Consider the following 24,335-nt stretch of genomic DNA (forward strand, 5'->3'; position numbering starts at 1 on the left):
GAAACCCTACTTATGAGTGAAATCATATGATGTTCGTCTTTCTCTGACTTAATTTTGCTTCGTATAATACCCTCTAATTCCATCCACCTTGTTGCAAATGGCAAGATTTCATTCTTTTGGATCGCCAAGTAATATTCCCTTGCATATATATATACCACATCTTCTTTATTCACTCGACATTCGATGGACTTTTGGGTTCTTGCCATAATTTGGCTACTGTTGGTAGTGCTGCTATAAACATTGGGGTGCAATTACCCCATTGAAGTAGCATTTTTGTATCCTTAGGATAAATACCTAGTGTTGCATTTGCTGGGTGATAGGGTCGTTCTAGTTGTAGTTTTTTGTTTGTTTTTTAAGAATCAACGTAATTTATGAGTAAACAATTCACAAAAAATAAAAATACAAATGTGTCTTAAACATGAAAATTTTTAAAACTTCCTACTAAGGGAAGTGTAAATTAAAAATAAAATTAAAGACTATTTTTCAGCTATCAGCTTGACAAATGTCAAAGGTTGACATATTGGCAAGACAATGACAAAGGCATTCATATATTTCTGGTAGGAATTGCCCTCCAATATTTATGGAAGGCAATTTGACAGTACCATTCTTACAATTGCACCTGTATATTTTAATTAATTAATTAATTAATTAATTAAATTTACATCCAACGTAGTTAGCATATAGTGTGACAATGATTTCAGGAGTAGATTCCAGTGATTCATCCTCTGTTTATAACACCCAGTGCTCCTCCCAACAAATGTCTTCCTTAATGCCCCTTACCCATGTAGCCTGCCCCCGCCCCCACAACTCCTCCAACAACCCTCTGTTCGTTCTCTATATGTGAGAGTCTCTTACGTTTTGCCCCCCACCCTCTTTTTGTATTATTTTTGCTTCCCATCCCTTATGTTCCTCTGTTTTGTATCTTAAATTCCTCATAGGACTGAACTCATATGATATTTGTGTTTCTCTGAGTGACTAATTTCATTTAGCATAATACCCTCTAGTCCCATCCACATAGCTGCAAATAGCAAGATTTCATTCTTTTTCATTGCCTAGTAATACTCCATTGTGTATATATACCACATCTTCTTTATCCGTTCATCTGTTGATGGGCTTTGTGCTCTTTCCACACATTGGCTATTGTCTATACAGCTGCCAAAAACCTTGGGGTGAATGTGCTCCTTTGAAACAGCACACCTATATCCCTTTGATAAATACCTAGTAATACAATTGCTGGGTCATTGGATAGTTCTGTTTTTAATTTTTTGAAGAACCTCCATACTGTTTTCCAGAGCGGATGCACCAGTCTGCATTCTCACCAGCAGTGCAAAAGGGATCCTCTTTCTCCACATCCTTGCCAACATCTGTTGTTGCCTGAGTTGTTAATTTCAGTCATTCTGACTGGTGTGAGGTGGTATCTCATTGTGGGTTTAGTTTGTATTTCCCTTTATGATGAGTGATGTTGAATATTTTTTCATGGGTCTGTTAGTCATCTGGATGTCTTCTTTGAATAAGTATCTATTTATGTCTTCTGCTGTTTTCTTAACTGGGTTATTTGTTTTTTGGGAGTTGAGTTTGATAAGTTCTTTATATATTTTGGATACTAACCCTTTATCTGATATGTCATTTGCAAATATCTTCTCCCGTTCTGTTGGTTGCCTTTAGGTTTTGCTGATTGTTTCCCTTGCTGTGCAGAACCTTTTTATTTGATGAGGTCCCAATAGTTCATTTTTGCTTTTGTTTCCCTTGCCTCTGGAGATGTGTTGAGTAAGAAGTTGCTGCAGCCAAGGTCAAAGAGGTTTTTGCCTGCTTTCTTTTCTTGGATTTTGATGTCTTCCTGTCTTACGTGTAGGCGTTTCATCTATTTTGAATTTATTTTTGTGTCTGGTGTACCAAAGTGGTCCAGGTTCATTTTTCTGCTTGTCACTGTCCAGTTTTCCCAGCACCACTTGCTGAAGAGACTGTCTTTATTCCATTGGATAGTCTTTCCTGCTTTGTCAAAGATTAGTTGCCCATACGTTTGTGGGTCCATTTCTGGGTTCTCTGTTCTATTCCACTGATCTGAGTGTCTGTTCTTGTGCCAATACCATACTGTCTTGATTGCAGCTTTCTAATACATCTTGACGTCCAGGATTGTGATGCCTCCTGCTTTCATTTTCTTTTTCAAGATTGCTTTGGCTATTCAGGGTCTTTTCTAGTTTGATACAAACTTTAGGATTGTTTTTTCTAGCTCTGTGAAGAATGCTGGTGTTATTTTGATAGGTATTGCATTGAGTACATAGATTATTTTCGGTAGCATTGACATTTTAACAAAATTTGTTCTACAATCCAGGAGCATGGAATATTTTTCCATTTTTTGGTGTCTTCAATTTATTTCAAATCTTTCTATAGGTTTCAGTTTATAGATTTTTCATCTCTTTGGTTAGATTTATTCCTAAGTATTTTATGGTTTTTGGTTCAATTGTCCATGGGGTCAATTCCTTGATTTCTCTTTCTGTTGCTTCATTATGGTGTGTAGGAATGCAACTGATTTTTGTGCATTGATTTTATATCCTATGACTTTGCTAAATTCATGGATCCACTCTAGCAGTTTTTTTTTTAGTGGGATCTTTTGGGTTTTCCATAGAGTATCATGTCATCTGCGAAGAATGCAAGTCTGAATTCCTCCTTGCCTATTTGGATGCCTTTTATTCCTTTGTGTTGTCTGACTGCTGAGGCTAGGATTTCCAATACTATGTTGAATAACAGTGGTGAGAGTGGGCATCCCTGTTGTGTTCCTGACCTTACAGGGAAAGCTCTCAGTTTTTGATGAAGATATTAGTGTTGGGTCTTTCATATATGGCTTTATGATCTTGAGGTATGATCCTTCTAACCGTACTTTCTTGAGGGTTTTTATCAAGAAAAGATGCTGTATTTTGTCCAATGCTTTCTCTGCATCTATTGAGAGGATCATGTGGTTCTTGTCCTTTCTTTTATTAATGTGATGTATCATGTTGATTGTTTTGCGGATATTGAACCAGCCCTGCATCCCAGGCATAAATCCCACTTGGTCATTGTGAATAATTCTTTTAATGTATTGTTGGATCCGGTTGGCTAGTAACTTGTTAAGGATTCTTGCCTCCATGTTCATCAGGGAAATTGGTCTGTAGTTCTCCGTTTTAGTGGGGTCTCTGTCCGGCTTTGGAATCAAGGTAATGCTGGCCTTGTAAAATGAGTTTCCTTCCATGTCTATTTTTTGAAACAGCCCTGAAAGAATAGGTGTGTTAACTCTTTAAATGTTTGGTAGAATTCCCCTGGAAAGCTATCTGGCCCTGGACTCTTGCTTGTTGGGAGATTTTTGATTACTGATTCGATTCCTTTACTGGTATGGGTCTGTTCCACTTTTCTATTTCTTTTTGTTTCAGTTTTGGTAGTTTACGTTTCTAGGAATTTGTCCATTTTTTCCAGATTGCTAATTTTTTTGGTGTATAATTTCTCATAATATTCTCCTATTATTGTTTGTGTTTCTGCAGTGTTGGTTGTAATCTCTCTTCTTTCCTTCTTGATTTTATTTATTTGGGTCCTTCCCTTTTTCTTTTTGATCAAACTGGCTAGGGGTTTATCAATTTTTGTTAATTCTTTCAAAGAACCAGCTCCTGGTTTGATTGATCCCTTCTACTGTGTTTTTTTTTTTTTTTTAATAGTATTGATTTCTGCTTTAATCTTTATTATTTCATGTCTTCTGCTGGTTTGGGGTTTTATTTGCTGTTTTTTTCCCAGGCGTTTGAAGTGTATGGTTAGGTTGTATATCTGCGACCTTTCTTTCTTCTTTAGGATGGCCTCGATTGGTATATACTTCCCTCTTATGACCATCTTTGCTGCATCCCAGAAGTTTTAGGCTGTGGTGTTATCATTTCCTTTGGCTTCCATGTACTTTTTAATTTCCTCTTTAACTTCCTGGTTAGTCATTCATTCCTTAGTAGGATGTTGTTTAGTCTCCAAGTATTTGTTTTCTTTCCAAATTTTTTCTTATGTTTGATTTCGAGTTTCATAGCGTTGTGGTCTGAAAATATGCACAGTATGATCTCGATCTTTGGTACTTCTTGAGGACTGTTTTGTGTCCCAGTATGTGACCTATTTTGGAGAATGTTCCATGTGCACTGGAGAAGAATATGTATTCTGCTTTAGGATGAAATGTTCTGAATATATCTGTGAAGTCCATGTGGTCCAGTGTGTCATTCAAAGCTATTATTTCCTTGTTGATTTTCTGTTTAGATGATCTGTCCATTGTTGTAAGTGGGGTGTTGAAATACCCTCCTATTATGGTATTACTATTGATGAGTTTCTTTATGTTTGTGATTAATCGATTTATATATTTGGCCACTGCCACTTTTGGAGCATAAATTTTTACAATTGTTAGATCTTCTTATTGGATAGAACCCTTAATTACGATATAATGCCCTTCCTCATCTCTTGTTACAGTGTTTATTTTAAAATCTAGATTTTTCTGACAAAAGTATGGCTACTCTGGCTTTCTTTTGGAGATGATTAGCATGATGGATGGTTATCCATCCCTTACTTTCAATCCGTAGGTGCATTTAGATCTAAAATGGGTCTCTTGTAAACAGCATATAGATGGGTCTTGTTTTCTTATCCATTCTGTTATCCTATGTCTTTTGATTGGAGCGTTTAGTCCATTGATATTTAGAGTGAGTCCTGAAAGGTGTGAATTGATTGCTATTATGTTGCCTGTAGATTGGAACTTATGGCGGTGTTCTCTGGTCCTTTACAGTCTTTGTTGCTTTTGGTCTTTTTTATTTTTATTTTTTCATCTTTTGTTGCCTCATAAACCCCCCCCTTAAAATTTCTTGCAGGGCTGGTTTAGTGGTCACAAACTCATGTAATTTTTATTTGTCTGGGAAACTTTTTACCTCTCCTTCTATTTTGAATGATAACCTTGCTGGATAAAGAATTCTTGGCTGCATAGTTTTCTGATTTAGCACAGTGGATATATCCTGCCACTCCTTTCTAGCTTGCCAAGTTCATGGGAATAGGTCTGCTGCAAACCTGATCTGTCTTCTCTTATAGTTTAAGGACTTTTTTTTTTCCCTTGCTGCTTTCATAATTCTTTCCTAGGCTGAGTATTTTGTGAATTTCAGTATAATATGCTTTGTTGATGGTCGTTTTTTTTGAATCTAATGGGAGTTCTCTGTGCTTCCTGGATTTTAGTATATGTGCTGCCGAAGCGAGCACATGTGCTTCCTGGATTTTGATGTCTGTGTCTTTCCCCAGGTTAGGAGAGTTTTCTACTCTATTTTGTTGACATAAACCTTCTATGCCCTTTTCTCTCTCTTCATCTCCTGGGACCCCTATGATTTGGATGTTATTCCTTTTTTAATGAGTCACTGAGTTCTCTAATTTTATATTGTGCTCTTTTGCCTTAGTGTCCCTCTTTTTTTCTGCTTCATTTTTCTCCATAAGTTTGTCTTCTGTGTCACTTGATTCGCTCCTCTGGAAGATGGCGGCGTAGGAGGACGCTGGGCTCACCGCACGTCATGCTGATCACTTAGATTCCACCTACACCTGTCTAAAGAACCCAGAAAACTGCCAGAGGATTAGCAGAACGGAGTCTCCGGAGCCAAGCGCAGACCAGAGGCCCACGGAAGAGGGTAGGAAGGGCGGCGAGGCGGTGCACGCTCCACGGACTGGCGGGAGGGAGCCGGGGCGGAGGGGTGGCTTGCCGGCCAAGCAGAGCCCCCGAGTCTGGCTGGCAAAAGCGGAGGGGCCGGACAGACTGTGTTCCGACAGCAAGCGCGACTTAGCGTCTGGGAGGTCATAAGTTAATAGCTCTGCTCGGAAAGCGGGAAGGCTGGAGGACAACGTGAGGGAGAGTTGCTGAGCCCCCGGACTACAGAGCTCAGTTTGGCGGGGAACAAAGGCACTCGCCAGCGCCATCTCCCTCGCCCATCCCCCAGCCAAAATCCCAAAGGGAACCAGTTCCTGCCAGGGAACTTGCTCGCTCCGCGCAAACACCCAACGCTGTGCTTCTGCGGAGCCAAACCTCCGGCAGCGGATCTGACTCCCTTCCGCTGCCACAGGGCCCCTCCTGAAGTGGATCACCTAAGGAGAAGCGAGCTAAGCCTGCCCCTCCTGCCCCCGTGCACCTTGCCTACCCATCCCAGCTAATACGCCAGATCCCCAGCACCACAAACCTGGCAGTGTGCAAGTAGCCCAGACGGGCCATGCCACCCCACAGTGAATCTCGCCCCTAGGAGAGGGGAAGAGAAGGCACACACCAGTCTGACTGTGGCCCCAGCGGTGGGCTGGGGGCAGACATCAGGTCGGACTGTGGCCCCGCCCACCAACTCCAGTTATACACCACAGCACAGGGGAAGTGCCCTGCGGGTCCTCACCACTCCAGGGACTATCCAGAATGACCAAACGGAAGAATTCCCCTCAGAAGAATCTCCAGGAAATAACAACAGCTAATGAACTGATCAAAAAGGATTTAAATAATATAACAGAAAGTGAATTTAGAATAATAGTCATAAAATTAATCGCTGGACTTGAAAACAGTATAGAGGACAGCAAAAATCTCTTGCTACAGAGATCAAGGGACTCAGGAACAGTCACGAGGAGCTGAAAAACGCTTTAAATGAAATGCAAAGCAAAATGGAAACGACGACGGCTCGGATTGAAGAGGCAGAGGAGAGAATAGGTGAACTAGAAGATAAAATTATGGAAAAAGAGGAAGCTGAGAGAAAGAGAGATAAAAAATCCAGGAGTATGAGGGGAAAATTAGAGAACTAAGTGATACACTAAAAAGAAATAATATACGCATAATTGGTATCCCAGAGGAGGAAGAGAGAGGGAAAGGTGCTGAAGGGGTACTTGAAGAAATTATAGCTGAGAACTTCCCTGAACTGGGGAAGGAAAAAGGCATTGAAATCCAAGAGGCACAGAGAACTCCCTTCAGACGTAACTTGAATCGATCTTCTGCACGACATATCATAGTGAAACTGGCAAAATACAAGGATAAAGAGAAAATTCTGAAAGCAGCAAGGGATAAACGTGCCCTCACATATAAAGGGAGACCTATAAGACTCGTGACTGATCTCTCTTTTGAAACTTGGCAGGCCAGAAAGGCTTGGCACGATATCTTCAGTGTGCTAAACAGAAAAAATATGCAGCTGCGAATCCTTTATCCAGCAAGTCTGTCATTTAGAATAGAAGGAGAGATAAAGGTCTTCCCAAACAAACAAAAACTGAAGGAATTTGTCACCACGAAACCAGCCCTACAAGAGATCCTAAGGGGGATCCTGTGAGACAAAGTACCAGAGACATCACTACAAGCATAAAACATACAGACATCACAATGACTCTAAACCCGTATCTTTCTATAATAACACTGAATGTAAATGGACTAAATGTGCCAACCAAAAGACATAGGGTATCAGAATGGATAAAAAAACAAGACCCATCTATTTGCTGTCTACAAGAGACTCATTTTAGATCTGAGGACACCTTTAGATTGAGAGTGAGGGGATGGAGAACTATTTATCATGCTCCTGGAAGCCAAAAGAAAGCTGGAGTAGCCATACTTATATCAGACAAACTAGACTTTAAATTAAAGGCTGTAACAGGAGATGAAGAAGGGCATTATATAATAATTACAGGGTCTATCCATCAGGAAGAGCTAACAATTATAAATGTCTATGCGCCGAATACCGGAGCCCCCAAATATATAAAACAATTACTCATAAACATAAGCAACCTTATTGATAAGAATGTGGTAATTGCAGGGGACTTTAACACCCCACTTACAGAAATGGATAGATCACCTAGACACACGGTCAATAAAGAAACAAGGGCCCTGAATGATACATTGGATCAGATGGACTTGACAGATATATTTAGAACTCTGCATCCCAAAGCAACAGAATATACTTTCTTCTCGAGTGCACATGGAACATTCTCCAAGATAGATCATATACTGGGTCACAAAACAGCCCTTCATAAGTTTACAAGAATTGAAATTATACCATGCATACTTTCAGACCACAATGCTATGAAGCTTGAAATCAACCACAGGAAAAAGTCTGGAAAACCTCCAAAAGCATGGAGGTTAAAGAACACCCTACTAACGAATGAGTGGGTCAACCAGGCAATTAGAGAAGAAATTAAAAAATATATGGATTCGCTCCTCTGCCTCAGTCATCCTTTCTGCTGTGGCATACATTTGAGATTGCAGCTCAGTTACAACATTTTTTATTTCATTCTGACTACGTTTTATTTCTTTTATTTCTGCAGAAAGGGATTCTTTTGTATTCTCAACCCCAGCTAGTATTCTTACGATTGGATTCTAAGTTCTGGTTCAGACATCTGGCTTGTATCTTTGTTGACTAAGTCCCTTTCTGTCATTGCTTCCTTTTCTTTCTTTTGGGGTGAATTCCTTCATTTTATCGTTTTCAAGGAAGAAAAGGAATTTAAAAGTAAAAAAAATGAAAATAAAAATTAATAACAACACAAAAAAAAAACAAATAAAGGATACTAGATCTTAGATATGTTTTGTTCACGTTGTTGAAAGAAGCTTGACGAATAGAGAAAAAAAGGATAGAAAAAAATAAGGAAAGTGTTTGAAAATTAAAAAAAAGTGTATACAAGAAAGAATAAAATGAAATGATGGAAGTAAAATAGAATTTTAAAAGTTTACAAAAAAGTGAAAAATGTAGGAGAAAAAAACAAAAATTTTTTTTGTTAAAACGGAAAATAATTTTTTTTCTTTTTCTGTATTCATGAAGAAAAAGGAAAAAAGTGAATAGATGGACTTGCAAATAGAATGAAATACAATTGAAATTAAATCCAGTTTCCTCTAGAAGTGAACCTATGAAGCGCTATTTGTAGTTTTTTGAGGGACCTCTATACTGTTATAGCATTTTAAAAATTTATCCTGATTATTCCTAGGTCTTTGATCTGCAGCAAAGGATTCTCTGGTGTTTTCTATGCTTCTTTTAAGCTGAGTTAGTGGTCTTATGACTGTTCTTCTAAATTTCTGTTCAGATATATTATTTATATCTGTTTTGAGCAAGTCCCTTGCTGTGATTTATTTTTGACCTGTGTTTTGGGGTGAGTACTTCTGTCTTGTCATTTTGGCCATGTTTTTGTCTTGCATGTTTTAAAAGCTTGTTATGTTTTCTCCCCTAGTGTACTATTATATTAAAAAAGATCATATACTGTCCAGGACCTGTCCTTTAGGAAGTGTTCTTGGTGTATGCTGTGTGCTCTCTGCTGTTGTGTTTTGGCTGCTCCTTCCCATTGGTCAGCCTTGTACAGAGATCTTCCTTGCTTGCAGTGGGGGGTGTTTGGAACTTTAACTAGATGTGCTTTGCTTTGGTTTTCATAACAAGTGTGGAAAAAGGGAAAAATAAAGAAACCTTCATCCCCTAAAAAAAGAAAACAAGAAAGGGAACACACACACACACACACACACACACACACACACACAACGAAAAACCTAAAGAAAACAACCAACCAGATAATCAGAAAATTATAAGGCTGATTCCAAAGAAAACAAAAGTAAAAAACAAAAGAAGTCAAGAAAAAAGAAAGAAATAGAAAAGAATAAAGCTCATTGTACAAAATATAGAAAAGCAAATAAATAACAAACAAGAAATTATGAGCATGATTACAAAAGTAAAAATAAGAAAAAAAAAAAAAGAAAAAAGGTAAGGATGGTCATATCTCCACCATAACTGCAGGTGTCATTTTGACTCACTATTTGTAGTGCACTTGGTGCATGTGGGGTCCTGCCCGTGCCGTTCTGGATAGAAGCTGGCAGCGTTGGCTCAGACTCAGTCCTGCCACAGTAAATAAGCAGTTAGCAGGCACCTGGAAAGGAGAGGGGTGGTGTTGGGTAGGTGGGTCCTACCTCCATGGGGTTACTGTGCTGCACTCTGAAGTTCCACCCTTTTGGTTTTGTGGGGAAAATGGTGCCACACCAATCTCCGGTACTAGACCGGAGAGCCTTCAGAAAGCCTTCACAGAATAGCGAGAGCCTTCAGTTCACCCTGCACCACAATTCCCCTATGTTGTTTCTTTGACGTGGAGCTGGGATTCATTATTTCAAGTTTTAAAGGACCTTGCACCGCACAGACCCGTTTCTCTCCACTGGAATAGAGATTCTCCTCACTGCACGAAGTCCTTTGTCCCTGGAAAACTGTTCCACGCCTGCACAGTGCAGGGGATCTATGGTGTAGTACCACTAAACACAGAAAATTTTATGTTCCCTCTGCATGTGCCTCTGTCCCCTGCTGATGAAAGACATTTTAGTAGCACTTTCAGGTCTTTTGTCCATGGGGAGGCAACATACCCTTTTCTCAGGCACTCCAGGAGGGGGACTGTTCTCTCCCAGTTCTCTTTGGTGATCCCTACACCACACTGTGCACTCCGGGGCCAGCTCCCCTCTCCCCAGGAGCACGTACCACGGCTCAGCTCCTGAGAAAGTCACCCACTTTAAAAACCTCAGAATTTGAGCTCCACAGCTGTTTGCAAAAAAGAACTGGGACACTCAGTATTTGTCGCTCCCCAGTGTGTGGTCTGGAGAGGTTTTGCTCTGGTGTGAACTCACTGCTGCACTTTCTCAACCCCTCTCTCTTTCTCTCCCTTTTGTCTCTCCATGGAATGGGTTCCCTCCCTTCCAAGGCACTGCCATTTTTCTCCCTCACAATTCACTTCCACATACCTCATTCATTTCATGCTGTTGTGGAGTCACGCTGTGATTCAACATTTATATACATTTTGGAATGTTTACCACAGTTAGTATAGTCACTATACAACATTATTAAATATGATTGACTATATTCCCTCTGCTGTACTTTTAACCTCTGTGATTTATTTGTTTTATACTGGAAGTTTGTATCCTTAATCCCCTTCTTCTATTGCACCCATCCACCCACCTTCCTGCCCTCTGGCAACCACCAGTTTGTTCTCTGTGGCTATGAGTCTCTTTCAGTTTGTGTTTCAGTTCTTTGTTTTCCGTTTTTAGATTCCACGTATAAGTGAAATATATGGTATTTGTCTTTCTCTGCCTGACTTATTTCATTTAGCAAGGAGCTTCAAGGTCCATCTGTATTCTCACAAATGGTGAGATTTCCTTTTTTTCTCATGACGGAAAAACATTCCATAACGTACCCAAATGTATGTCTGTGTCTACCTAGGGCAGATAATTGGACACATCGGTTTGAAGTTCTTGAGATAAAAAGGAACGAAGCTTGAGAAACTGGACCCAACAAGCCTCATCTGTACCTTGACCCAATGTAGGTGAAAAGATATAGACTCTGACTAATACTGCAACGGGATGAGATTTTAGTATTATTTGGAGGGAGAATAAGTGTGATTTGTATGTGGAGACAATGTTAATTATTAGAGTTGGACTAGAGTGGATTAAAGATGTCCACAAATTTTTTTTTGATGTTCTTTCCCATGAAAGGTAGGGATTTCTTCTCTATAAAGTTTGTTAGGCCTGTGACCATTTTGTCCAAGAGAGAATAGTACAGGTGATGTCAATACTGGTTCTTGGGTTTGTTGGAGAGATGACTGGCAGCTTTTGCCGTGGTCTGTTGGCCCCCCCGTAGAGTGTCAAGCCTGAGGCCTCCATGCTGCAAAAGCACAGAACAGCCACTTGGAGAGAGCGGACCAAGGGAGACCCAGACAGAGACTTTGCCAGCTCTCAGCTCTTCCACGCGAGGATGCTCACGTCAGCTCAGCCACGGCACAAGCATGATCGAGGAGAACCAGCCCTTCCCTGCCGTGTTCTTGCCAATTCCTGAGCCTCAGAAGAATGCAACTTCCTGGTATAGGTGTCTTCAGCTTCTGTGTTTGGGGATGCTAGTGTGTTATGCAGCAGTAGCCAACCAGATAATGACGTGTTCTTCTCTGGTTCATGGCCTGCGTGGAGCTTGGATTTTGTAAACAATTCTGATCAACAGAAATGAGGGGCTGAGAGAGTTCAGGGTAGAAATGTCTTCTCCACAGACACATTTTATTTTTTTTTAATAAACAAAAGTAGAATTGAGGGACTAAAAACAGGGATGAGATCAAACCACACTGTTTGTGTTCACAAAAGTGGATGCAGAGAATTTGAACAGTCAGTCCCTGAGCTCATAAAGGCCTATCACAGTCTTCACCTGCATCTATAAATAGTCATAAATGCTTCTCCCACCATCCCTCATGCACAGAAACCACCCCCGGGATTCAGAAAATGGGGAACACAGTGCCTCCCGACATTAGCTCCAGAAATGTCTCAGCAATTATGACTTAGTTGTTTTTGTTACATTTGGGTTTGGTGACAAGTAAGGAAAACAAGACAACATTTTGATAAATTCTGCACATTTCATCATTCATCAGTATTATGTCATATTGCATCATAACAGTCACTGGAAATTGTCATAGAAATAGTAAAACCAAAAAAAAAAAAAAAAAAAAAGAAGTGTTTTGAAACTCAATATTTTCCATGAGCAAACACTGAGGGAAAAATTACCAGCTGATTAGCTAGTGAGGGATTCAGAAATTTTAATTTCATTCCGTCCCCACTTTCAACAATGTTTAATAGCCATCCTGTACAGTTTATCAAGTTGACTTTAAAAAATCTCTGGAGATAGAGGAACCACAACACTTTAGATAAACAATTGTCTATTTTCTCCCTGTCAGTTAGTGCTTAAATCATTTGTTTTAATAACTTACTTGTCTCTAGGTTAGGGAAAAAAGAAGTCATGATGTACTGGTTGAAGCTTCCTCTTAACTCATTTGTAAATTACCATTTCTTATTATCAGTGGTTAAATTCAACTCCTCAAAATATAACAGGATAAGAATTTTATTGCTCACATTTAAATACATTAACTGAGAAGGACCACAAAGATAAATAGCCCTGGGGCACCTGGGTGGTTCAATCCATTAAGACTCTGACTTCCACTCAGGTCATGATCCCACTGTTCCTATGTTCAAGCCCCGCATCAGGCTCTGTGCTGACAACTCAGAGCCTGTAGCATGCTTCAGATTCTGTCTCCGCCTCATTGCCTTTCCCCTCCTCAAGCTCTGTGTCTCTCTCTCTGTCTCTCTCTCAGTATATATAAAAACTTAAAAAGAAAAAAAGATAAACATCCCTGGGTAGTATTTGTGTACTGACATACAGTTAATATAGGCATATTTCTATTCCTGACTTCTTTAGAGAATCCATAAGAATACATAAAAAAAATAAGTTTCATTAACTGATATTCCAAACACAAATTGAACATTAGGATTCCATGGTTGGTGTCCGATGGGTTCATGTTTCCATTATGTTACCTAGTCATGCTTTGGTTAACACAATCAGGCTGGACTTCCCATTTATATTTTCTTTGGATAGCTCGACCTGTTATACATATTGTACATGATCTGAGAAGCAGTCTAACCTCACACACCAACTTTATCATCGCCTATTGCTTCCTGTCTTAGAAGTGTGCTCTAGATGTGTTCAGGTCGCCCCTCCTACTGAAGACACTACTCAAGGCAGCCTTCACGTCCTTGTTCCTCAGTGTATAGATCAGTGGGTTCAGCATAGGAGTGACCACAGTGTACATGATGGCAGCGACCTGGTCCTGGTCCATGGAGCTGCCTGAGGTAGGAGATATGTAAATGAAGATAACAGGAACATAGAGAAGAATCACCACCATGAAGTGAGAGACACACGTGGACAGTGCTTTGTGGAGCACACTACAGGAGTGGGTCTTGGAGAAAAGAGAGATGATTATGGAGAAGTAGGAGAGAAGTGTTAGGAAGAAGGGGCCCATGGCAATGGTCCCGGTAACCGTGTTGAGAAGCCACTGGTTGAGCTCCGTGTTCCCGCAGGCCAACTCCAGCAAAGGCTTGACATCACAGAAGAAGTGATGGATCTGATGAGAACCACAGAAGTTCAAGCGAGAGGTCATCATGGAGTGCAACAGGGCATGGAAAAAACCAATGGTCCAGACTGTGACAGCCATCTGGGTACAGAGCTGGTAATTCATGATGACAGAGTAATGCAGTGGCCTGCAGATGGCCACAAAGTGGTCAAAGGCCATCACGGCCAACAGCATGGCCTCCGTGCTGCCCAGGAAGTGGAAGAAGTGAAGCTGGCTTATGCATCCCAAGAAGGAAATTGCCTTGTGTGTAGAGAAGAAGTTCTCCAGCATCTTTGGCAGTGTCACCGTGGAGTAGCAGATATCTAGACACGACAGATTTCCCAGGAAGAAATACATGGGTAGATGGAGTCTTGGATCAGAGACGACAACCAGGAGGACTGCTCCATTGCCAACCACACTGACCACGTAAATTGCAAGGAAAACCACGAAGAGATAAGGCTGCAGTGCTTGGATGTCTGTGACTCCCAGGAGGAGAAATGCAGTGACTGAGGTTTGATTCAGCATCGCTTAAGAGAAAGGATGAATTACTCTCTGGAGCGTACCCCTGTTGAGAATCAGAGACTTTGCAGCTGAGGATTTTCCCGTCTACACAATGCTACCTTGAGGTTGAGCATTATTGTTTTACACAGTTTCAACATCGTTCCTTTTATAGGATTTGCCTCATTAGACTATTAGATATTATGGTGAACTGTTGGTTATGGGCCATTGGTCCGCCATTTTTCCCCCTCATTTGATTTGTCATTAATATGTTTCTTTCTCCCAGAGACTCAGAGCACGTAGCCAACCTACCATCTTCTCTGGCTGTGCACATCTACCTTCTGATACAAGTGTCCTCTCATCTCCTTAATGAACTCTAATGGGGGTTCTAATGAACTCTAATTAACTACTTGCCCAGACTGCTGTATCCAGACATTGTAAGAAAGCACCTGAAGGATTTTTAATTAAGAAAAATAGACAAGGGAAGAATGACACCAATGCAAAGAGGTCTGAATTAAAATCCAGGTGTGGGATTACCTCTTGTAAAAAGGCAAATCTTGGGCGCCTGGGTGGCTTAGTTGGTTGGGATCCAACTTTGGTCAGGTCATGATCTCATGGCTTGTGAGTTCAAGTCCCATGTGGGGCTCTGTGCTGACAGCTCAAAGCCTGGAGCCTGCTTCAGATTCTGTGTCTCTCTCTCTCTCTCTCTCTCTCCCTCATACTCTGTCTCCCTCCTGCTCTGTCTCAAAAATAAGTAAACATTTTTAAAAAGGCACATCTTTCTAAGTTTGGGAAATCCCTGAGAGGAGAATAGAAAGATTTAATGTGAGAGGAATAAAGGAGTGGGTTGATCAGGCAGTATTTCTCCATAGCCTGAAGGGGTTTCTAGTCCTTAGAGCTGGAGAAAATTTAGAGAACATACCCGATCTGTGCTGTACCTCTGTAAAAGGCTGGCTTCATGTAGGTCAGAGTAGCTTTCTTTGACAGTATGTTTTGCACACTGTTAATCCTACCTCTCCTGTGTAAGATACAAATGCTATGGCAAATATCATTTTGGGTTCTCTGACTCACCAAACAAAACTGGATCAAAAATTCACTTGGGGAAGAAACCTTTTTCTAACATTTAAAGACAATTTCTAATCAGACCTGTCCTTACTCAGTCATTTATTTCACTGCAATTTTAATGCTGAGAAATTACATATTTACTCTGGAGAATATTTAGAGAACCAGGCCTGATGAGTTGAGAATGAGATATGGCAATAAAAGTGTATGAAGAGCCTTCCCAATCCACAAACGCAATCAGGAATCCATCATAAAATAGGAAACCAGCTCTAGATCTGGGCGCTTACTTGCATGTAAACAAGCATGCAGAAAATATGGGGTCCTCTCAGCCCGAGTCCTAAGTCATTCTCTTACCTGATTGTCGGATTCACAGCCTGCCCAGCTTCTCAGGTTTACACTCTCAACAGCTGAGAATGGCAGGAAGATATTTGAAGTGACTGTTTGTATTGGGATTGCAGCATGAGCTCTTCATGTTCAGAAACGTCTTTGTCTCCTTCTGACATTCTTCCTGCCTCTCAGGAGCCACAGACCTTAGGCATATAAACACGGAGAGAGTGTCCCCTGGGTGTGAGCATGATCGCTGTGAGAATAAACAGGGTATTTTCCCATACTTGCAATTCAAGACAATTCCTCTTGGGTGTTGCTATCTTGAGTTCCATCTTTTTTTTGTTTTCCCCACTGACGTAAATTTTTCTTTTTTATTTTTCCTCCTTATTTGCAGAATTGTGGACAGCACAATTGTCAGGGGCCTCCTCTGTTTTCTTAGTGCAATTACATTTTCTTCCTTTTTCATCATGGGTACTTCCCTGAAAAACTTTGTGAGAAAATGAAAGAAATTTGGTAATGTTTGGAAGTAATGGAGGCCAGTTATGTTCCATTGACCTGTACAGATGATGATAATCTTTAACATTCTACATAATTTTTACTATGGTCCTGTGGAAAACAAGACAGAGGAACAAGGAGAAGTAGGATTGCTTTTATTTATTCCAAATTAGATTCTTCATTGTTGGTAATAGCGTTAAATTTGTTTAAAATAGACATCCTAAGGCTCACATCTTTCTCTAAGGAATGAGGCTGGTCTCTCCTTGTGTATCCTCTCTTGTTGCTGCAACCTTTATGTGAGAATATTCTGTGAGCCTCATCCCAGGAATATATGCAATCTGACATCCATGCAAACTTTCTTATAACAGTTATAAACACCATGTACCCTGTCCATCTTTGTGTTGAGATCCATTATTGTTGCTTTGCACGAATGCATTATATATTTATGACGATAAAAATTCCTCTTTCAGGGCGTACTTCGGTGGGCCATTCAGATAACCAGCCAACTGTTGATTTTGGCTCAGGTAGCTTACTCATGGTTTGTGAGATGGAGCCTGACATTGGGTTCTGGGCCCACACAGGAAGCCTGCTTTGGATTCTTGCTCTCTCCTCATTCTCTCCCCTTCCTGTGCTCACATTCTTTCTCTGTCTCTCAATATAAAAAAAAAAAAAAAAAAAAAAACTTAAAAATATTCCTCATTCAAGCATATGTTAAAAATAGAATGGAAATAACATTTATCATGTTCTAATTGTGGAAGCTATTGTTTTGAGTTTCTTACATGAAATGATCATTTAATTTTTCCAAACATTCAGTGAGGGATGTACTGATATCACATTTACTTTTCAATATAACAGGAGCTCAAAGGATTTATGTAATTTTTCTGTTTCCCCCTCAGTGTTACTGAGGAATCATTGACAAGTACAGTTGTATATGTTTCAAGTGTACAGTGTGATTTTACTTCCATGTATGTATTGGAATGACCACCACCATGCAGTTTATGAATGCTTCCCTTGTCTCACATTGTTGACACTTGCGTGTGGAGAAAATGCTCAGAGTGTACTGTCAGCTTATTTCACTGCCATTAAATGTTCCTGCTTTACAATAAATTGTGCGACTCGTGTTCAAACTAAGGGTCCCGTTCTACAGCTAACTGCAGTGTGGTCTCCATCCTTTCAAAATACCACCCGCATCAATTTTATCTACAGTTCCCACAGATGTCTAGAAATATGATATTTTGATGAAGTCATGACCGGTACATTTTCTCTTTATGTTTTGTCTCTCTGAGGTCTTGTTTATAAGTCATTTTTCTTCTCTAGTCAAAATGAAATTGTCTTCAATATTCTTTTATTATATGGTCAGCTTCATGTGCATGTGACTGGAGCCCCCACACAGGGCTGTGCACCTCATTTAAAGCTTTTTTATCATCTTGAAATTCTCAGTAAGTTTTTTTTTTTTTTGGTATTTTAATGTATTCATTTAAATTCAAGTTAGTTAACATACATTGTGGTATTGGTTTGAGGAGTAGAACCTAGTGATTCATCACTTACATACAACATCCAGTGCTCATCCCAACAAGTATCCTCCTTAATGCCCACCACCCATTATAGCCAACCCCCTTACAAAGCTCCCTTCCAACAACCCTCAGTTTGTTTTCTGTATATAAGAGTCTCTTATGAATTGTTTCCCTCTCTCTTTTTTTAAAGCTTACTTATTTATTTGAGAGAGAGAGAGAGAATGAGCTGGGGAGCAGCAGAGAGATAGAGAGAGAGAGAGAGTGAGAGAGAGTGAAGGAGACAGAGGGTCCAAAGCAGTGACTGTGCTGACAGTAGAGACTCTGATGTGGGGCTTGAACTCAGGAGCTATGAGATCATGATCTGAGCTGAAGTCGGATGCCCAATCAACTGAGCCACCCACGCATTCCTCCTTATTTTTCCTTTCCTTCCCCTATGCTCACCTGTTTTGTTTCTTAAATTCCACATATAAGTCAGATGATATGGTGTATGTATTTCTCTGATTTGCTTAGCGTAATATACTCCAGTTTCATCCACATTGTTGCAAATGGCAAAGTTTCATTCTTTTTGATCATCGAGTAGTATTCTATTGTATATATAAACCACATCTTCTTTACCCATTCAAAATTGATGGACATTTGGGTTCTTTCCATAATTTGGGTATTGTCAATAGTGGTGCTGTAACTGTTGGGGTGCACGGGCCCCTTTGAATCAGCATTTTTGTATCCTTTGGGTTAATACCTAGCAGTGTAATTGCTGGGTAGTTCTATTTCTAATTTTTTGAGGAACCCCCATACTCTCTTCCAGAGTGGCTTCACCATTTTTCGTTTCCACTAACATGCATAAGTGTTTCCCCTTTCTCGGCATCCTTGCCAACATCTGTCATTTCCTGAGTTGTTAATTTTAGCCATTCTGACAGGTGTGAGGTGGTATCTCATTGTGGTTTCGATTTGTATTTCTCTGATGATGATGTTGAGCATCTTTTCATGTGTCTGTTAGTCATCTGGATGTCTTTTGAAACGTGTCTGTTCATGTCTTTTGCCCATTTCTTCACTGGATTATTTGTTTTTTTGGGTGGTGTTGAGTTTGGTAAGTTGTTTATAGATTTTGGATACTTGCCCTTTATCTGATATGTCATTTGCAAATGTCTTCTCCCATTTCATCATTTGCCTTTCAGTTTTATTGATTGTTTCCTTTGCTGTGAAGAAGCCTTTTATCTTGATGAGATCCCAACCTCTGGAGACATGTCGAGTAGGAAGCTGTTGTGGCTGATGCCAAAGAGTTCCTTTATATTTTCTCCTCTAGGATTTTGGTGGTTTCCTGACTCACTTTTAGGTTTTTTAGGATTTCTGAAATACTTTTGATTATGATGTAAGAAAGTGGTCCAGTTTCATTCTTCTATCACGTCTCGTTTTCCCAACACCATTTGTTGTAGAGACTGTCTCTTTTTCCATTGGATATTCTTTCCTGTTTTGTCAAGAAAAGTTGATCATATACTTGTTGGTCCATTTCTGGGTTCTCTATTCTGTTCCATTGATCTATGTGTCTGTTCTTGTGCCAGTACCAAACTTTTTTGATGATTACTGTTTTGTAATATAGCTTGAAGTCTGGAATTGTGAAGCTTCCAGCTTTGGTTTCTTTTTTTTTAACATTTCTTTGGCTATTTGGGGTCTTTTCTGGTTTGATACAAATTTTAAGATTGTTCTAGCTCTGTGAAGAATTCTAGTGTTATATTGATAGGGATTTCATTGACTGTGTAGCTTGCTTTGGGCAGTATTGACATTTTAACAATATTTGTTCTTCCAATCTACGAACAAGGAATGTTTTCCACTTATTTGTGTTTTCAATTTTTCATAAGCTTCTATAGTTTTCAGCATACACATCTTGTACCTCTTTGGTTAGGTTATTCCTCTGCATCTCATGGGTTTTGTGCAATTGGCAATGGGATCAATTTCTTACTTTCTCTTTCTGCTTCTTCACCATTGGTGTTTAGAAACACAACCAGTTTATGTACATTGATTTTATATCCTGCGATTTTGCTGAATTAACGTATCAGTTCTAGCAGTTTTTTGGTGGAGTCTTTAGGGTTTTCCAAGTAGAGTATCATGTCATTTGCAAAGAGTGAAAGTTGACTTCTTCATTGCTGATTTGGATGCCTTTTATTTCTTTTTGTTGCCTGATTGCTGAGGTTAGGATTTCCAGTACATTTTTGAACACCAATGGTGAGAGTGAACATACCTGTCATGTTTCTCATCTGGAGAACTTTTCCCCTATGAGGATGATATTAGATCTAGGTCTTTCCTATATTGCCTTTTATGTTGTTGAGGTATGTTCCTTGTATCCCTACTTTCTTGAGGTGTTTTTTTTTTTTTTTTAATCAAGAAAGATGCTGTATTTGTCAAATGCTTTTTCTGCATCTATTGAAAAGATCATATGATTCTTCTCCTTGCTTTTATTAATGTGGTGTAGATTTGCAAATATTGAACCATCCCTGCTTACCAGGAATAAACCCTACTTGATTATGATGAATAATTCTTTTGATGGTCTGTTGGAATTGATTTGCTAGTATCTTGAAAATTTTTGCATACAGTTTCATCAGGGGTATTGGCCTATAATTCTATTTTTTAGTGGGGTCTTCATCTGATTTTTGAATCAAGGTAATGCTGGCCTCATAGAATGAGTTTGGAAGCTTTTCTTCCATTTCTATATTTGTAACAGTTTGAGCAGAATAGGTATGAACTATTTTTTGACTGTCTGGTAATAATACCCCAGGAAGCCATCTGGCCCAGGACTCTTGTTTGTTGGGAGATTTTTAATAACCAATTCAACTTCTTTACTTGTTATGGTAAGGTTTTCTATTACTTCCTGTTTGAGTTTTGGTGTTGCATCATTTTCTAGAAATTCATTTCCATTTCTTCCAGACTGCCTAGTTTGTTGGCATCTAAATTTTCATATTATTCTAATTTCTTGTATTTCTGTGGTGTTGGTTGTGATCTCTCCTCTTTTATTCATGATTTTATCTATTTGGATTTTCTCCCTTTTTTCTTTTTGATAAGTGTTGCTAGGGGTTTATCAATTTTTAAAATTCTTTTAAAGAACCTGCACTTAGTTTCATTGATTTGTTCTACTATTTCTTTTATTTGTTGTGTATCATTCATTTATGCTCTAATCTTTATTGTTCCCTTTTCCTGCTGGCTTTAGGCTTTATTTGCTGCTCCTTTTCTAGCTCCTTTATATTTAATGTTAGGTTGTGTATTTGGAACCTTTGTTGCTTCTTGATATGGGCCTGAATTGCAGTATACTTTCCTCTTAGGACTGCCTTTGAGGTATCCCAAGAATTTGGACTGTTGTGTTTTCATTTTCATATGCTACCATGTATTTTTTAAATTTCTTCTTTAATTTCCTAAGTAACCTATTCATTCTTTAGTGGAATGTTGTTTAACCTCCATGTATCTGAGGGCTTGTTTCCAATTTTTTACTTGTGGTTGATCTCAAGTTTCATAGCACTGTGTTCTTAAAAAATGCATGGTATGATCTTGATCTTTTTATACCTGTTGAGGGCTGATTTGTGACCCAGTATGTCATCTATCCATGTGCCCTTGAGAAGAATTGTATTCTGCTGCTTTAGGATGAAATGTTCTGATTATATATGTTAAGTCCATCTGGCTCAATAGGTCATTCAAAGGCATTGTTTCTTTGTTGGTTATCTGTTTAGATATTCTGTCCATTGATGTAAGTGTGGTATTAAGGTCCCTACATTTTTGTATTATTATCAATGAGTTTCTTTATGTTTGTGATTAATTGATTTATATATTTAGGTGTACCAAGTTGGAGACATAAATATTTATAATTGTCAGATCTTCTTGCTGGATAGTCCCCTTAATTATGATCTAATGCCCTTCTTCATCTCTTGTTACAGTTGTTTTAAAATCTTGTTTGTTTTAGGCTCCTGGGTGGCCCAGTTGATTGGGCATCTGACTTCAGCTGGGGTCATGATCTTACAGTCCGTGGGTTTGAACCCCACACTGGGCTCTGTGCTGACAGCTCAAAGCCTGGAGCCTGCTTCAGATTGTGTCTCCCCCGTCTCTCTGCCCCACCCCTCTGCTTGTGCTCTCTCTCCCTCAAAATAAATATAGAAACATTAAAAAAAATTAAAGTCTGGTTTGTCTGATATAGGTTTGACTATTCCAGCTTTCCTTTGATGTCCATTAGCATGATGGATGGTTCTCCATCCCCTCACTTTCAATGTGCAGATGTCCTTAGTTATAAAGTGAGTCTCTTGTAGACAGCATATAGATGCATCTTGTTTTTTTTTTTTAATCCATTCTATGTCTTTAATTGGAGTATTTAGTCCATTTACATGCAGATTGATTATAGAAAGATATGAATTTAGTGCCACTGTGTTACCTGTAGAGTTGGTGTTTCTGGTGATGTTTTCTGTCTGTTGTAGTCTTTGTTGTTTTGGTCTTTTTTTTTTTTTTTTTCCTCTTCTTTTTTTCCACTCAGAAAGACCTTTTAAAAATTCTTTTAGGGCAGTTTTAGTGGTCACAAACTCCCTTATCATCATCATCATCATTATTATTATTATCTTTTTTGTCTGGGAAACTCTCTCTCCTATTTTGAATGACAGCCTTGCTGGATAAAGAATTCTTGGCTGCATATTTTTCTTATTCAGCACATTGAATATTTCCTGCCACTCCCTTCTCAGCTATAATTTGTTCAAATAAATTTTCTGTCCCCTTTTTCTGCTCTTCTAATGAGACCTGTAAGATATGGATATTGTTTTATTTCATGAAATCACTAAGTTCTCTAAGTCTTCCCTCATGATCTAATAGTTTCCTTTCCTCTTCATTTCAGTTTCATTGTTTTCCATAATTTTATATTCTGTATCACCTGTGTCTACTCTGTTCTTTCAGTCCTCATGGTGACTGTATCCAGTCAGTATTGCCTGTCAGTTATAGCATTTTTTATTTCATCCTGACTAGTCTTAGGTCTTTGGTCTCTGCAGCAAGTGTTTCTCTGGTGTCTTTTATGCTTTACTCAAGACCTGCTAGTAGTCATATGAGTGTTTTAAATTCTTGTTCAGATCTATTGCTTATATCTGTTTTGAGCAAGTTAATGACTGTGATTTACTCTTGACCTTTCTTTTGGGGAGAATTCCTCCCTCTTGTCCTTTTGGCTAAATTTCTGTCTCATGTGTTTTAAAAGCTTTGTTATGTTTCCTGCACCTGAGAGTAGTGCAATAGTAAAAAGGGGTCATATGCTGTCTAGGGCCTTGCACTTCAGAGAGTGTTTCTGGTGTATGCTGTATGCCTTCTGCTGTTGCGTTTTGGCTACTCTTTCCCACTGGTCAGTTCTCTGCAGAGCTCCTCCTTGCTTGCTGTGGGGAGTGTTTGGAGCTTTAACTAGGTGGGCCTGGATAAAGGGAAAAAATGCTGGTCCCCTAAAAAAGAGAATAAGAAAGGCAACAAGAAAACCCCCAGAGAATCAAAAAAAAACTATAAGGTTGATTTCAAAGACAATGAAAAGAAAAAGAGAGAGAGAGAGAGAGAGAGAGAGAAGAAAGAAATAGAAAAGAGTAATGAATCCTGAGGTCCCCAAAAAGTAGAAAAGAAATTGAAAAAAAAAAAAAGACAAGAAATTATGAGGCTGATTACAGAAGTAAAAAAGAAGAAATGAAAAAAAAAAAAAAAAAAAAGAACAAAATGTAAGCATGGTTCTGTCTCCGGCAGAACTGCAGGTGTCATTTTGATGCATTGTCTTTTTAGTTTACTTGGTGCATGTGAGGCGTGGCCGTGTTGGTCTGAAGGAGAGGCCTGATGGCTCAGTCAGTCCTGCCCCAGTGAATAAACAGTTGCCAGGCACAAAGGGATGGGGTTTTGTCTAAGCAGGTCCTGCCTGCACTGGGGGTTGTTGTGATGCTCTCTGAAGTGCCACCATTTTGGTGTTTGGGGGAAAATGGCCCAACCCAATCTCTCTTCCTTGGATTGGGGATGTCGACCCCTGCTGTTCAGCCAGCGTTCACATAATAACGAGGGCCAATAGCTCACCCTACACCAGAGCTTTTGTGCGTTCTTTGGTGCAAAGCTGGGATTCACAATTTGAAGTTTTAAAGGACTTTGCACTGCATGGACCCGCTTCTCTATCTTGGAGTAGAGACTCTCCATACTATGTGAAGTCCTTTGTCCCTGAAAAACTGTCCTACACCTGTGCATTGCACGGAATCTGTGGTATAGCACTGCTAAATGCAGAAAAGGTTATATTCCTTCTGGGTGAGTCTCTGTCCCCTGCTGATGAAAGACTTTTTACTGGCACTTGCAGGGTCTTTTTCCCTGATGAGGCAATATACCGTCTTCTCAAGCACTCCAGGAAGGGGACTGTTCTCTTCTGGTTCACCCCAGAGATTGCTACACCACACTATGCACTCCGGGCCCACTCCCTTCTCCCCAGGAGCACACACCACAATTCCTCTCCTGAGAAAGTCACCCACTTCCAAAATTTCAGAATTTGAGCTCCACATACTGTAAAACAAACAAACAAACAAA

General features: G+C 39.6%; 2 protein-coding genes across 2 annotated transcripts in view; one reads left to right on the top strand and one right to left on the bottom strand.

Annotated features, from left to right (window-relative positions):
- The window catches only part of LOC122219326 (olfactory receptor 2H2-like), a 254,348-nt gene that overhangs the window by 77,267 nt on the left and 152,746 nt on the right, over nt 1-24,335 (top strand). The window lies entirely within an intron of this gene.
- LOC122219324 (olfactory receptor 12D2-like) lies at nt 13,387-14,421 on the bottom strand. Its single transcript, XM_042937495.1, has one exon. It carries the CDS (start codon nt 14,419-14,421, stop codon nt 13,468-13,470), a length of 954 nt encoding a protein of 317 aa, XP_042793429.1. The 3' UTR covers nt 13,387-13,467.

Source organism: Panthera leo, chromosome B2 (assembly GCF_018350215.1).
Source record: "Panthera leo isolate Ple1 chromosome B2, P.leo_Ple1_pat1.1, whole genome shotgun sequence".
In the NCBI taxonomy this organism is placed as follows: Eukaryota; Metazoa; Chordata; class Mammalia; order Carnivora; family Felidae; genus Panthera; species Panthera leo.